The following is a 16,031-nucleotide window of genomic DNA, read 5'->3' on the forward strand; positions in this document are numbered from 1 at the left end:
GCCCCCCCCCCCCCACTTGCCACGCTGGGAAGCGTTTGCTGCTGCTGCCTGCCCGGAGCTCGTGCACTGGGCAGCCCAAAGGCGGCAGTGGCAAATACTGCCCAGCGCAACAAGCAGAGGGGCTGCCTTCCTCTGTGCCGAACAGCTGCTGCTGCTGCAGCGCAGCCCTGAAGGGCAAGCCCAGAGCCGGCACGGGGCCCAGGCTGGCAGTGGCTGTGGGTTACATGCTGGTGCTGAGCGCAGGAAAAGTGGCCCCTTGCCTGCCCTGTAGCCAACGCCCTACGCTGCAGCTGCTTGCAGCCCGCCTGGGGCTGCCTGCGCCTGGTCAGGACAGCCCTGCGTGAGCTGCGAGCAGCTGCATTAGGGAGCATGGGCCACAGGACAGGCAAGGGACCACTTTTCCCCATACTCAGCACCAGCTCCTTACCTGCTGGAGAGCAGGCAGTTGGGGCTGTACGCTGCCCCCTGCATGTGCTGGGGGGCACTGGGAGCGTGCACAGGGTCCACACTGGGACCAGTCCCAGCGGGGCCCAGAGCAGGGTGTCAGGAGCATGGGGTCCCAGCCAGCAGGGGCTCTGTGGAGCCAGGCCAGCTCGCCCCTCTTCCTGCTGGTGCAGCCCAGCTCCACAGACCCCTGCTAACCTGTACCCTGCTTTGGGCCCCACTGGTGCTGGCCCTGGGACATTGGTTCCAAGATGGTGACCAGGGGGTGGGGCACCTGCCAAGGGTGGGGCTATCCATGTGACCCTCAACAGCTTGCCACAGCTGGGTGAGCGGCCCTCTGCCTGAAATAATTGCCTGCCCCTGAACTAGACAAAGGACTTCAGTGTAGTATAGCAGCCTGAGTAATTAGAAGTTCCACAACTGCTCTAGGGCAGGCCTCTGCATGGGCTACCTTTCTGCTTCTCAGGAAATCATGGAACCAGGGGATGAGTGTAGAAAGGGAAAACAGAGGGGCAGAGCCCTAAGGAACATCAGCACAGAGAAATCAAGAGAAGTTGCTAAAAGAATATTCTGAGGGAGTACTTCTTCAGGAACGAGGAGTACCGGGGCGTGGGACAATTATGGAAGTACTAGCAGAAAAAAAGATTCTTAAGGCAAAAACCAGTGGAGAAGGTATGGAGAAAGAGGAGAGTGCCTTGTAAGATCTCTTTGAAGGCATAACACTCCTATGTAAGAAAGTTGGGGTTACTTACTTTTTCACAAAGAAGCAAACCTCTGTGAGGTTTGATGAATGGAAAAGACATATTTCACCATTCTGTAGCAGCTATTATTGGGATAAACAAAATCATCAAGTTTTACAACTGTTGACAAAACTACATAAAATTGAGTAGAGTCAGACTTTGCCTTTTCAGTACTTGCTGCCTTGTTAAACTCTCTTCCAAGGGTTCAGTTACTGAAAAGAGTGCAACAAATGTTTTTGAGAGTCCTTAGCAGTTTGCATGTATTACTGGGGTCTCCTGCTTTAGAAAAGAAGAGATCCTATGAAGTCTTTTCTCTGTTGCTAAGCAACTCTTTCCTAATGAGCATAGAGTTTGTTCACTCCAGTCTGAAACTTGCCGCAACGACACACTAACCCAGGGTTCAGAGACCTTTTTGGGCAGAGTGCCAAACCCACCAGCAACCTAGACTTGTAAGATGTTGGTGTGCTGGGGCAAACAGTGCGGGGAGCTGCGAGGGGCCCGATCCTTGTTGTGGCAGTGTAGCCCTGGCCCATTCCCCACCATCCACCCTGAGGCATGTGTGCCCACCATGAAACCCGGGCTCCTCGCAGCAGGCGGTGGGGAGGTTGCAGGGAACTGCACTAGGGTCCATGGAGCCCTGGCCTGGTTTGTTGCTAGCTGCAGGTACACATGCGCCTCCAGGCAATTGGTGGGGGAGGGGCCGGGGCTGCACTGTCACAACAAGGATCAGGCCCTTCGCAGTTGCCCTGCTGTCCGCCCTGAAGTGCAAGTGCCAAGCAAAATACCTTTGTGCCACACTCTGGCACACATGCCAGGGGTTTCCTACCCCTTCATTAACCTGTTGCAAAAGCTGTAAAGCTATCAATTTCATCATGCATTAGTGAGGAAAGTAAAATTACAATGCCCTTAGGTCCAGAGCTTGCTGTTTCAAGTCCTGCTTTCTTATCAGAAGGCCAGTTCTGTTTAGAGCTCAGATCCTGCGTACACATACAGTGCAGGTAGACATGTGATTTTTTCTTTTTTCTCTTTGTCCTCTGTATTGAGATAGTGGTATAACCTGTGGGGCGAACACTTGTACCAGCATAATGCTTATACCAGAACAGCTTCTTCCTTTTCCCTATCCACATTTTTTAAATGAACTGTTTCAGTATAGTTAGACATGTATAATTTGTGTTTTCTAGATAAAGCCAATCCTACTGGCCTGTGTGATAAATTCCATTGCTACAGTAGCTAAAGTTGCAATAGGTGCTTGAACCTAGGCTTCAGTATCAGCAGTTTGGGCCTATTTGTATATGTGATCTCAGCAAAGAGAATTCCCCATGCCTCTTATTTTCAAGCACTCCAGCAATTATATAGTAGGGAAACAGGTGGAACAGGTAATCATTACACACTTAAAAACTGCATTTTAAAAAGGGGTAAATGTTTCTCTTTAGCCATTTGGTTCTGTGGTTCCCTTGTCCCTTTTACTACTCCCAGAACTAGTTTAAGATAGGATTCCTGCCAGGTGGAAATGACAGTAAGGAAGGGAAGCTCTCCATTTCTTTACTGCAGTTGGACAAGCTAGGCAACCCCCTAATAAGGGTGTGATGCCAGCATTGAGAGCTGGTTTCATGCTGATAATTACAGCCTTGCTAAATTATTTGGGCTGGACATAAAGATGAGAGGAATAGAAAGATGAATAAATAGAAACATATCTGGTTTTCTGAAATGTTTGAGCGCTTCCCAGGGGGCTAGATGCTCAAGACCAGCCTTATTTTAGTTACCATTACCTAGTAATACACCCTTTTGAAGTGGCCATACAATGCATAGGGTGGTGTGAACAGCCACTATTAGTCCAGCAAACATCACAGTTATTGACAATATAAAAATATGTTCATTAAAGTTTGGTAGGCTTTAACGCCTTTAGTCATAGACCCTCAGCTTCTAACTGTGCCCTCTTTGACCTTTCAGCTAAATGATCATTTAATGCCTGCTGTTACTTGAGATCCCTTGTGGGTGGGTGGAACAAATATAATCTCATAAATGCTGAAGGAACCCAAATGCTTATGTCTGAGGGATCATGTTGCCACTGACTGACCCCGCCCTGCAGTTGCTTTGAGAAAGTTATACTGGAGAGCCAGTGTAGTTTTAATGCAATTTAACAGTTAAATTAGGTTCCCACAGCAATCTGTGGGACAGAAGACTGGGTAGCATGGGAACTCGAGTCAGATTGAAGATGACTGCTGTAAATCAACTGATCTACTGTTCTGTTCTCCCCTACCACCATGCTTTTGGGCCTCCATCAGAGGGTAATCTCTGAGGTCCTAGCCGTCCTATTCAAGGTTGTCAGGGGAGACTTTCTTCCACCTCTTCATGATAAAGGGGCTCTTCAGACCCTGGTAACTTTATTTAGCTCACTAGGATGGCAGATTCCACGAAGGCAGGGTCTTCAAGTTTTCTTTCCCCTGTACAACACTTAGCAGTCTGCTAGTATTTAAAAGACGATAACACAATTAACAGATGAGGGAAATCCTTTTTCTAGTGTAATCCATGTGAGAGGAAAGCCCTGATTTATGGAAAACAATGGGCCAAACATATATTCTAGAAATAGGAGGGAACATAGGCATAAAGAAATGTCTGCATCCAGGTTGTTTTGATTTTTAAGCCACCTTGACTTTGAATCTGACTATTCCTAGATTGTGGGGATATTTAAAATCTGGACTTTTTTTTTGTTGCCAGTGCTCTTTCCTAATATCTAAAATATTTTTATTCAGTGTCTAGTTGTAAATGGAAACTCATAATCTTAATTTAAGGTAGACTTTAAGTTCCTGCTCTTCTTTTTACTGCTGCTTTTTAAGTGTGAGAGCTATCTGTTCCAGTTCTTGAGCGTATTACTATCATTTGAGACATCTTAGATTTGCTAAGGAAACAGGTAGTAATATTTGTTTTTTAAATGGGAAGCCTTCTGTTGTATTTATTCAGATTCACATATGTTCCCCCATTGTAGTATTTTGCCTCCTAGTAGCAGGTCATCAGCATTTGATACTGAATTATTTAAAAAATACAATAATTAGAAACTTGCAGGAAGGTTCCAGAAATCTTGACTTTTTGGCATTTGAAATGTTAGGCCCCTTCACTCTTGTGTCTGGAGTCCTAGAACTAGATCGAGGTGAGGAAAGCATCTAAATTAGCAATAATATCCAATTCTGCAAACCTACCAGTTATAAAATCAATGCAAATTCTGTCCAAAAACCTCTGGCCTGATAGATTGTGCATCAAGCCCATAACTTCTGTTTAACGAACATACGTTTGCATAGCAATTTGTGGTAGAATGGTGCAGTTTTCTTAAAAAGGGAAATGGCAGGTATCTAAGCCAGTGGAAGGAAGTACAGAGTAACCTTTTAGTACCAGCAGTGTAGGGAAAACCGGTAGTGTCCACAAACTACTTATGAATGTGTGCATCACTTATAAACACCCTCTGTAGGGTTCTTTCTTAAATGCTGAGTACTTGAAATGTTAATCTTATCTTTATGGAAAAACAGCATCCCTCCAAGGGAAAGACTTTAACATCTGCTATATTTATGGTTTAATGCTAAATTATGTTCAGCAAAATCAGACGTTAGAACCTAGTTTTCATGGCAGATAGTCTGGGGAAGGATTTAGGCTATTTTTAGTTTCATTGGACTGAGAACATTTGTGTTCATGATCTGTTTCCTCTTTCTAAAGAAGCTTCAGTAGTAACATTTCCTGTTTTTTAAGTCTAAGGGACTGATACTGCAAGCCATTATGTACATGAGTAAAGTTACTTGTGTACATAGATAGCCACAGTATCACCATTGGAACTGTAGACAGGTTATGTTCTCCTCATCTGTATGCATGCCCTACAATGGTTGCACTTACACACTAGAGTACAGAGACTACTGCCTTAGTAGCACCCATGCAGGGTGGATGTGCCCTGCCTCTTGTGCCCTGTGCCAAGGGTAAAAAAGGGCAGTGTATACTTCCTATTCCTTAATTCCTCTCAAACATCTTGGTTTGAGACTAGGATTCCCAAGTCTGATCCAGACTGCATTTTTTGGTCTGTTGCCTTTTCTTTTGTGGGGTGTTTTTTTTTTTTTTGTTTTTTTTTTACTTTCTTTGGTTTAATTACACACTTCTTCCTGGTCTTTGTCAACTTTTTTTTAGACATCTGAGCCTGTGCCATGTGGCTTTTCTATCCAAGTGATATTCTGTGTTTTCCTACCTGTCAGGCAGATCTCTCCCACAGCCACCAGTATGGCTTATTCAGGGTGCCTGGTTTCAAATTGTCTTCCTCCTGGTGAAAGGATTATGCCTACCAAAGATGGAGGTGTTAAGTGTTTTTCCATTCAAGAGAATCCCATCTCTCTGAGAATTGTGCTACTTTATAAGTAGTTTATGACCGGGATCAGAAATGATCATGAAGCTAGACTCCAGTTTTATCTCCTGGGCTAATCCCTGGGGTCAGTCTCTGACCACTGAATGCAGGATTTAGCTGGCCATGGATCCTCTCTTGATAACTAATCTTGTTGTCAATTCCAAAGAATTCCTCTTCTCTTAAGTGTAGACATAGGCTTGGGTCCAGAAGGACATCCCTGTCCAAGACTCCCAGAATTTTATCTTGCTCATTTGATCCACCTGATGAAGGGTTCTTTCCAGCACCATGTTCTGTGAGGCCTGAGACATCACTTCCTATGCTGAATGCAGAAGGCCTACGTAGGACTAAACCTTTCTGGAAATTCCTAATGGTGGTTTGCTGTTATAAAACAAATGTCAAGAGGCACACCAGTTTCCATATAAAGACTGTTTATGTGGACCAGGGGTAATCATCAAGGTATTTAAAACTGCTAAGATGGAATTGCCAGTTGTGCTTATAGCACATTCTCTCCCTTCACACCATGGCCCCTTCAGAGCCAAAGTGATTCTGCTGGCCTCCCATTAAAATGTCTCTAGCCCAGGCATATGCAAGGCAGATACCTGCAATTCCATGTGCATCTTCATCAAGCCTAATGCCATTTGTGAAGGCTTCCAGAGTAGATGCTGCTTGTAGTAAAGAAGTCTTCTTAGGCACTGTGTGCACAGAGCTGTGTCTCTGGATGGACTGCATCTGGACAATTGCTTGAAGGAGAAAAGAGTATTGCTTATTAGTAAATGGAGTTCTTCAAGATGTTTTGCATGTGAGCGTTCTGTATCCCCCTCTTATTCAGTCCTTAGCATATTGGGATTATGTAGCTGAGAGGAAATTGTACGTTGGGAACCACCCTTTTTGCCATTGGCATAGAGCATATGGAGAGGCAGGACATGTGCCTGCTACAAAAAGTTGCAAAAGTCCAAGTGCTTGAGGTGTGCATAGCCTTGCAATGAATGAGCACGTGGATAATGTAACTCAAAGAACTCCGTTTAGTTACCAGTAACTACTCCACGTGTTTGCAGGATCAGGCCCTAATTGATCATCTGTGGGTGTAGTTTTAAGGAGAAGTACTAAATTGTAAGGAGTATCAGTGTCAACTTGCAGCTCTTATGAGTTTGGGTTGCTTTGGATCAAACCAAATTGTATATGGATTTCTGGGCTACTGTACAATATTGATACATTAATGTGAATCTATCTTTTTGTGTAGAGGTTGGTGTTGTTGCCAAGACCTACATTGATCGAGGACAGCTTATTCCAGATGACATCATGACACAGCTGGTGCTGAGAGAGCTGAAAAACTTGGAGCAGTATAGCTGGTTGCTGGATGGTAAGTTAGAGGGTAAACCTGTGCCAGAAATAGAAGAATAGAATTATATGAAATTAGGGTTGGAAGGGACCTCAGAAGGTCATCTAGTCCAAACCCCTGCTCAAAGCAGGACAGTCCCAACTAGATCATCTCAACCAGGGCTTTGTCTAGCTGGGTCTTAAAAACCTCCAAGGATGGAGATTTCACTGCCTTTCTGGGTAACCTGTCCCAGTGCTTTACTACCCTCCTAGTAAGAAAGTTATTCCTAATATCTAACCTAAACTTCCCTTGGTGCAACTTGAGACCATTGCTCCTTGTTCTGTCATCTGCCACCACTAAGAACAGTCTAACTCCATCCTCTTTCAAACCCCTGTTCAGGTAGTTAAAGCTTGCTATTAAATCCCCTCAGTTTTCTATAGGCTAAATAACCCCAGTTCCCTCCACCTCTCCTCATGAGTTGTATGTCCCAGCCCCCTAACCATCTTCCTTGCCCTCCACTGGACTTTCTCCAATTTGTCTACATCCTTTCTGTAATGGGGGCCCCAAAACTGGACAAGTACTCCAGCTGTGGCCTCACCAGTGCTGAATAGAGGGGAAGAAAATAGGAAATACAGGAAATCTGCTTGAAAGGGATGAGGTTGTGAATTTTGTGATGATTAGTAGGCACCAAGTAATTACACTAGGGTCATAGGGGTCAGATGCTTGACAGAAAATGCTATACACAACTTAAACTCTTTCCATTGTGCATATACATTACAATATTTTATAATCATGTGATCACATATTGCCTTGTATTTTTGCTTTTCCTGCTGGATCCCTCCCTTGATCAATACATGGGTTTATCCTTATGAAATGGGGTAAGGAGACCTAATTGATTAGAAGGACTTTGCATCTAATTTCTGGACACATTCTGTGCATGATTGCAACTGCATGTATCAAAGCATCCAGTGAAATAGCTGAAACGTGCTGGGCTCTCACTGGACAGAAGGATGGTATGCAATGAATGAGGCAGTGGATCCATATTTTTGCTTCAAGCTGTCTCCCACCCTCTACCTAGATAAATGAGCTCTTTGGGGCAGGGCTTTTAGTGTGGTCACCCTGGCTGAGCTCAGTAGGGATCCACTAAGCATGTGAGTGCTGAACATGCTTATCATACTCTATAAATAATAGTCTGAGAAACCCCAGTTCTGTAACTGTAATTCATCATAGTGTGATGTAGTTCAGACTAAACTGAGTTACTTTTTAATCTGCTCTAATGCTGATGGAGCAAAGTATAACTTTCCACTGACTGAAAATAGTTTACTGGCCTTACTGAACCACTACAGCTCTAGCTTCCATGATGGAGAGGGAGAGAAATGATCCTCTTGGAGCACAACTTCTTTTTGCACAGGTGTGGTACGCTTGATTTAAAAAAAAAACATATGCTGAAGTAAAGAAGCATGTGCAGACTCTGGAAGTGAATGGAAAAGTACTGCATGCAACAGCAGATAAACCGTGTTTTCAATAATATGTTGTTGCATACTTTTTCCACTTGTATCAGAGTTCTTTAATAGTGACATTTCAAATAGCACCTCCTTTTTCCAGTTGAATATATGGAAGCACAAGGTTGCTGTATATTCGACGCAAAGCCACAAAGTGAGTCAATAGCAGAGCTGGGAGCCCTGGTTCTTGCTCTGTTTAGACAACTTCTTTGGGATTTGTCATTCCCTTTTTGGCAGTAAACAACTGTTATTTAAACCAGCCTCTAGGATTGTAACATATGCATTGTGCATGCACGCTGACACTCTTAAGTGAATCAGCTTTCCCTTTGTGGGCATGTGATTAAAATAACATAATACATGTAAGGCCTCCCCAAGTCTTTTTTACCAGTGTGCTTTGCTATAAGGGTCATTTGGCTAATGAATTCCCCTTATTCTGCTGGTAGTGTGGTCACTGATCATTACCACTTCAGAAGGTAAGCAAAAAAGAGCTTCCTTTAGTTTTTGCCCACAGGGCTTATCTTTACAGGGAGATTTGCTGGCATAGTTATAGTGGAATAACAGATTATTACAAACTAATTCTCTGTTCGTGAGCAGAAATTATTCTAACATATCTGTCAAGGGAAGAGTTCAATAGCTATTCTGATTTGGTTTTCCCGTGTAGCTAAACTCTTAGAAGCAGATGCTGAACTTGCTGTGAGAATAGCTTGGCTCATTTGCTCTCTTTTTCCTTTCGAAGTGCACCAGGCTTACTCAGTTACAAAGATGTTACTTAGATTAGTTTAGAAATCAAAGTTATCTGCCTATGTTCACAAATATGGTTGAGAGCATAAAATTCAGCATGTTTTTAGTTTGCTGTTTTGGGTGTGACAACACAGGCCTTATATAGGCTAAGTGTTTCTGTTGACATTGTCAAATCGAATTTAAGATGCAGGATAGTTTTAAGGTAATGCCTATAATTTTCTTTAAGGTGAATTCATTCTTTGAATATCTTCAGTAACTTTGGAGATACCCAAGAGTGAATGTACCCATTATGGCTTCTGAGTTACCTACTTGCACTATCTTGCTTTTGCAATACCCTGGCAGTAAATCCGTTTTATAACAAATGTTTTTAAGCACAAGCTGGTAAGATATTCTTTTTCATGTATATGAAAAAGGAAATGATGGCATTTCAGGACCTTCACTCTGCTTTCAGAACAATGAACAAGCGAGACCAGGAAAAAGGAAGGGAGGGGAATGGCACTGGCCAGGGGAAAACTTGAAGTCTCCTCTCCCACATAGTATATTATACCTATCACTTATGTGGTTTACATTTTAGATTGTCTGGCTGGCATTTTCTCTTGAATCCAGTTTACTCACATTTTGTAATTTAAGTCTGCCTTTGGATTTTTACTGGCTTGCTTATTTATTTATTTATTTAATCAGGCTTTCCTAGAACGGTCCCACAGGCAGAAGCTCTGGATAAGACATGTCGGATAGACACTGTGATTGATCTAGATGTTCCATTTGAGACGATTAAACAACGACTCACTGCACGATGGATCCATCCTACTAGCGGTAGAGTCTACAACCTCGAATTCAATCCTCCGAAAATCCATGTAAGTGATGCAGGTCTTTTTTGTTGCAGTAGATAAACTGCACTGTGTTTCTGCTTGGGATAAGTAAGTCATCTTGTTTTGCAAGAGCCCAGAACCTTTCTGCTAACAGTTCCTCTCCACTAGGATGACATATCTGTGTTGGGAATGACTTGAGTACTTTCACTGCCTCTCTGTGATTAGAACCAGCAATGTTCCGCGGAAGATATCCTCCTCAGCTGCGGGGGGGAGAGGGAGGAAACTGCACCAATCTCTTCTAGACCCTAGCAGCTATTTAATAAAATATTGCTATCAGACTTTAGAAGATTTCAGCGTCCTAGAATTGACCTGATACATGAAAATATAACTAATCTGTTCTACAAATGACAGCTCCTACAATTTGTAAAATCTAAAAAGGAAATCCCAGAAAATGGAAGTGGTGTTAAAAACAAAAATAACTACCATAATCTCAGACCTTCCTATCTTGGCTGGTCCCATAGTGTCTCTCTGAGGTCTATTCTGCCCACATTATGAAACCTTTCTTTTCCAAGGGACCCTTCTTATTTAGGTGAATCAGTGAGTTAATAGATGCAGGGAGTCAGAGCAGCACACTTAGCCCTTTTCCTGAAATATTAACACTTAAAAGGGTGTGGGTGTTTAAAACACATACTGATATTCTGCAGCAAACTGTTTTTCTAATTAAATGTTGTTTTCTCTCACATTGGCATAATTAACATCTCAGGTTCATAGTTGTGCTGTGGGGATTAAAAAGGTAGATCTGAACTAATGAAGCATTCTGCAAGCTGTACATTTTCCTTTCCCAGCTATTTGTTGAGAACTTTGTAATGAATTTGCACAAGTAAAAGCAACAAAGCCTGGGCTGTGTTTCATCCTCATCCCTCTCCTAACTTTATCTTGAGTTATTTGTTACAGGGAGAAGTGTAGTTACAGGAGAATCAGAAGCAGGCTTTTTTCACTTACTTATGCTGTTGGAGAGAGGGGTTTTTTGGGTTTTTTTTCTTTCTTTTTTTGTTTGCTTGAAAGGGTTTCACTTGCAGTAAGCTTTAGGATTTCAGTCTTTTAGAGGAAAAGACCTAGTTGAGAACCAAACCCCTCCCTCCTCACATTAGTATATTGAAATTGAATGAAAACATTGATAGTGTGAGGAAACTCTGCCTCTACGTGGTTAAACATTTGATACTTCACTCATGACTACTTGCAGGGAGTCTGGCTGATCTAAGAGAGGAACACAACAGAGCACTGACTTTGATTTGTCAAACTCACTTTGGAACCCATTCTTTTGCATAATTAAGTAGAAATTCACCATACCTGAAACTAATTTGCCCTGATTTGCAACAGTTTTGAATACATGTATGAGACTCTTGTGGATTTATGTGATGCAACAGTTTTGGTTCTGTAGGTTTTGCAAATAAGTTTTAAACTCCTTACCTTCAAGAAAAATTATAGAGCCATGTCAGTTGACATGAAAATGAGTGATTTGAATACATAATGCATATTACAAAACCCAAGCTTTGCAGTAATGCCAGTAACAGAGAAGCTATGTTTAGCTATCACTGCATTACCTTAAAAAGATTCTTATACCCAAAATTAATTTCAGCTCACATTGCTTAATGCCTTTTTTTAAAAATGAAGTCTATGTCAAATGGATTTTTTTCACATCTTCATAAATATGGAAGCATAAGGAATCCTTTCCACAAGGGCACTGTGGACTAACTTCTGTCCTTTAATTTGTACACAGATGACTTCAATAAATTGTATGCATGTAAGCAAGGACAAAATTTGGCCCTGCAAACATGGCTGGATTAAGCTGTAATGATTCCCACTTTGGCTAGCAGAAATTCTTTCCTTAGGCCCTTGTTTCAAATACCTTGCACTCTATATTAAAGCTTGAAGTGCCTATGATAAACTGAAAATGTAGTTTAAGAGAAAACACTGCTGTAGTTGCCATGTGATGGCTCAAGCTTTGTTTGCTCCTTTTAGATGCTGATCTGTGGCTTTCAAGCTGTCTGCTGTACAGTAATTATAATTTCTCTTCCACAGCAACAAAATGGTTATTCAGCTCATCACCTTAATTTTTCTAGAGGCCATAGATCATATCAGCCTTTTATGAGTTGCGTGTGGCCCTGTTGAAACAACATTCCAGACAGCCATTCTCCATACATGGAGTTTTAGTGAATAAAATCCAAGGAGTAGTAGTTATAACTTCATTGGGCATGTCCCTGTGAGCAGGAACGTTCATTTTCCTGGGGATAAACAGCAGTGGCACAATATGTCCTGCTGCTATTTGTCCCCTGAAACCATCCATGAATGCATGCTCTGGTGTGTGACATGTTGCTTCAGGGCTGGTATCTGAAGTGTGGCTCCAGAAGCCTTACTGGGGACCTTTGGGGGCTGCAGTGAGCCTGGCTGACACCTGGAATATGGCTCCAGCCAGCCAGGCTCTAGTTCCATAACTCAGTGGACACTCCATTGAGTTATGCTGCATGCAGTTAATGTCTGAGGCTGTGAAGAGGTACACTTTTAAATTGCTGAACTGTACTGCTTGAAAGTACACTTCATTGCTACTGATAAGATATGGTTAGTGATCTTGCTAAGTTGAAATCTTATTTTTGTTGGACTAAAAACAAAATAATACAAAGGCTACTTAAATAGAGTTATAAACTGGTGTTTGTTTTAACCCACAATTAGGGTACTGATGATGTTACTGGAGAGCCACTTGCACAGCGTGATGATGATAAGCCAGAGACAGTTACCAAGAGACTGCAGTCTTATGAGGCACAAACAAAGCCAGTTCTGGATTATTATCGGTAAGGAATAAATAATTGAAACATTTATTTCCACATTAAAATGGCAAGGAATAACTTGTGTTTCTCTTGTAGCAAATGGAGTCTTTCATCTACCTGCCAAACTAAATATTAGTTAAATCTGTAATGGTATATGCTGTCATTATGGGTACATCCCTACGACTAGATGAACAAGAAGCATGTTTCTTTTGTGTAGGATTCTTTACTGCAGTCAAGAGGAAGTTTTATCATTTCAGAATTGGAATACTCAACATATTAAAGCAATGGCAGTTCCCACAGCTGTGGAGCTCTTTCATTAGTCATTTCTTCCAGAAACTTTAATTGTATCAAATGTCTTCCATGGGATCTGGTAGCAGAAAGTTCTATCAGAGGATTAGATGCCAATGCCTGGAAGTGATGTAAGAGCAAGCAGAACAACTCTGTAACTAACACCAGGATTTGATATTTGGAGGAACACTTAAAAACAGCATTGTAATGTGTTTGTATAGCTGGTACTCATTAAGAAAATGGTCTGCTATACTGTAGAGAGCATCATGGAGAGAGTAGTAATCCAGGCTTGGAAAAGCTGTTTTTTGATTCCAAGTCTATCCCTTTAGGCTGAGATGGTCTGGCAGGTAGACAAGCTTCTAAATAATGTTAGCATGGTGATGGATTACCAGGTCAGTTGAGGGACACTTGCCCATTACTAAATTGACATTTTGTCACATTAGAACTATGGCCAGAAACATTCCCAGTTTATGGATGTAGGAGATCATACAGAAATACTCTTACAAGCATTCCCTGCATGCTTTGTATAAGGGGGAGAGAGTCTTCCAAGGTGAGTGGGGTTGAAGAGAAGGCAATTTGGGACCGCAGTGACTTTTATTAACTTCAGTAAACCACGCTGTAGGCCCAGGCCATCTGTCTCTTTGGATCTCATTGCAGAATGTGTAGCTATACTGTCATGATTAAATATACTCTAGATATAAGTGTGGCTATTAAACTTTTGACAGCTCATCTACTCCAAATTGATGCTTATTTTTTCACTTGTGCGCACAAATGTGCATCTGATCATGCATAATAACTTGTACTGTTCGACTTTATGTAATCGTAAAGGAGGATTTTAAATTATTGTTGCGCTTGTGGAACAACAGTCTTAATATATTACCTGCCTTCTTTAGCGTCATCTCTTCCTTCATTCCTTTTCTTTAATCTATGTCCTTCCTGGTCCAATACTACCTTCCCTCAGTGTTTTTTGACCTGTAGAGAAGACTGGACCAAAATGGCCACTATGATCATTCTCTTTGTACCACTCAAACAAAACGTACTTAATTCTTATAGCTGTAAGGTTTAAAAAGTTTTCTTGCAACCAAGCCCTTCTGCATACTGAGAAGACATTAGTACTACTACACCTCTACCAGGGCAACCTTTGAACTTATCTTTGTACTCTGAGGTAGCAATGTTAAACATCGCGGACTGATGACAGGCTTGCTGCTTCTTCTCTGTAGGAAAAAAGGTGTTTTGAAATCTTTCTCTGGAACAGAAACCAACAAAATCTGGCCACATGTCCATGCTTTTCTCCAAACCAAGTTGCCAGATGTGAGCCAGAATGAAGCTGCTATGCAGAGATGAAGTTGGTTTAATCTTTTGACGATAAGAAGATAGCTGCTGTCGCACACATTTTAGGAGCAATTCCCTCTACAGTAGTAAAAGTTTACAAAGATGATGTTTTCTCATTTCTGCTAAGTGATGTTCCAAATTGATCAATAAGTAAGATCTAATCCATCATTCTCATTTTTGTGTAATACTTTTTTGCACTTACCTTTGTATTCTCATTTTAATGATGTACTTTTATATCAAATGTACCTAATTTTGTAAAATAGTAATCATGATTTAAAGAAAAACAACGGACTTCTCATATCTTTGTATAAAATACAGTTATTAAGAGTAGATGTGTTCAAGTGACACGATGTCATAGGAATCAACCGTTGCTGTCTACCAATAAACTTTCAGCAAATATAAGTGAACAGTTTTATATACTGTAGTTGGTGGCTTCTGTTCAAGAAATGGCTGAGATTTATCAAATAATTGAATGCCCCTCCTCTGAACTGGATCAATACAAGATGGAAGCCACTTATTAATGACATCTCCAAATATTAGAAGGTGCTCCTACTGATACAGAATTGCACTTTTCTGCTTCCTTAGCCTAACTTTTGTAGTTAATGGGAAGAAATAAGTTTATGATGATGGGTGAGGAGTCTATACCTCAGTTGCTTGTACAGCCACAGTGTTCATAGCCACTCTGGGCTACATTGCCAAAAGTCCATTTAGAAAGCAACACAACTCAGTCTCTCTTAACATCTTACAATTAAGAGGGGAAAAACCTTGATAGCTGTATTACTTAAAGATGGGGTTTAGGAACTACACTGGACAGCAAGTCAGCCAATTTTATTAGTCATGAATTTGTAAATCAAGAAAGCAGAAGACAGAGACCAATGGAACCTTGGCTTCATTCACAGCTTACAGTAATTAAGAGAGTTCCCCCAGAAGGCTTTAGCTCCCTCCTTGTCAAATGGACAAGTGCAAGAGAGTTCCTATAAGACTGAATTGCAAGGACAGACAAGTTCAATACTATAGCTATAAACTGTTAAAGTAGTTGAGGGTCAGGGTGCAGGGATGAGGAATACAAATGCAGAATTAATTTGGAGGGGAGGATTTGAGTTTCTACAACTATAAGCAAAGGGATCCAATTGACAATATGCATCTTGAGAAGTACGAGCAAAATCTGAACCTCTTCCATAAAATAGCTTCCTATTCCACATAATAAAGCCCTGCTGGTCAGGACACTAACTAAGCACAGCACTAAGAATTAGACAAGAAAAAGGACTCATCTTCCTTCTTTTTCTTAAATTCATAAAAAGCAACTTGGGGGGAAAAACCGCCACAAATCTTGACACTGATGCTAGGTACAGACATTCAAAAAGCCCAAGGTGGAATCAGTCTAAGTTATGTGGTTTTCTGTAAGCAGCATAGTTCAGATCAATACTGAACAGAACACTTATTCACTCTGTGGTGGGGGGCAAATCAGACCTGGTTCTGCCATTTTTAAACTGGTCCACGTATGCCAAACTTCTGTTTTGTTACAGCTATAGACTGGTTTCCAATCACTTATACTGGTAAAAGTGTGATGTCTGTACTTGGCCTAAGCATCCAAGCAGTAAGTTTGAAGACGTTAAAATTGTCACACAATAAAATTGTGTTTTGTTACAACAAATGA

General features: G+C 41.5%; 1 protein-coding gene across 2 annotated transcripts in view; it reads left to right on the forward strand.

Moving 5' to 3' along the window:
- The window catches only part of AK3 (adenylate kinase 3), a 21,478-nt gene extending 5,447 nt beyond the window's left edge, over positions 1-16,031 (forward strand). Inside the window, exons 2-6 of one of the 2 annotated variants that reach the window (XM_019517626.1) lie at positions 6,800-6,919; positions 9,802-9,974; positions 11,952-11,993; positions 12,660-12,778; positions 14,263-16,031. In XM_019517626.1, coding sequence (XP_019373171.1) covers positions 6,800-6,919; positions 9,802-9,974; positions 11,952-11,993; positions 12,660-12,778; positions 14,263-14,386 — 578 coding nt within the window. In that variant the 3' untranslated portion in view covers positions 14,387-16,031. The remainder of the gene's footprint in view (positions 1-6,799; positions 6,920-9,801; positions 9,975-11,951; positions 11,994-12,659; positions 12,779-14,262) is intronic. The other variant, XM_019517627.1, reaches the window with a different exon arrangement.

Source organism: Gavialis gangeticus, unplaced genomic scaffold (genome assembly GCF_001723915.1).
Source record: "Gavialis gangeticus isolate Ggan-Ray unplaced genomic scaffold, GavGan_comp1, whole genome shotgun sequence".
Classification (NCBI taxonomy): domain Eukaryota; kingdom Metazoa; phylum Chordata; order Crocodylia; family Gavialidae; genus Gavialis; species Gavialis gangeticus.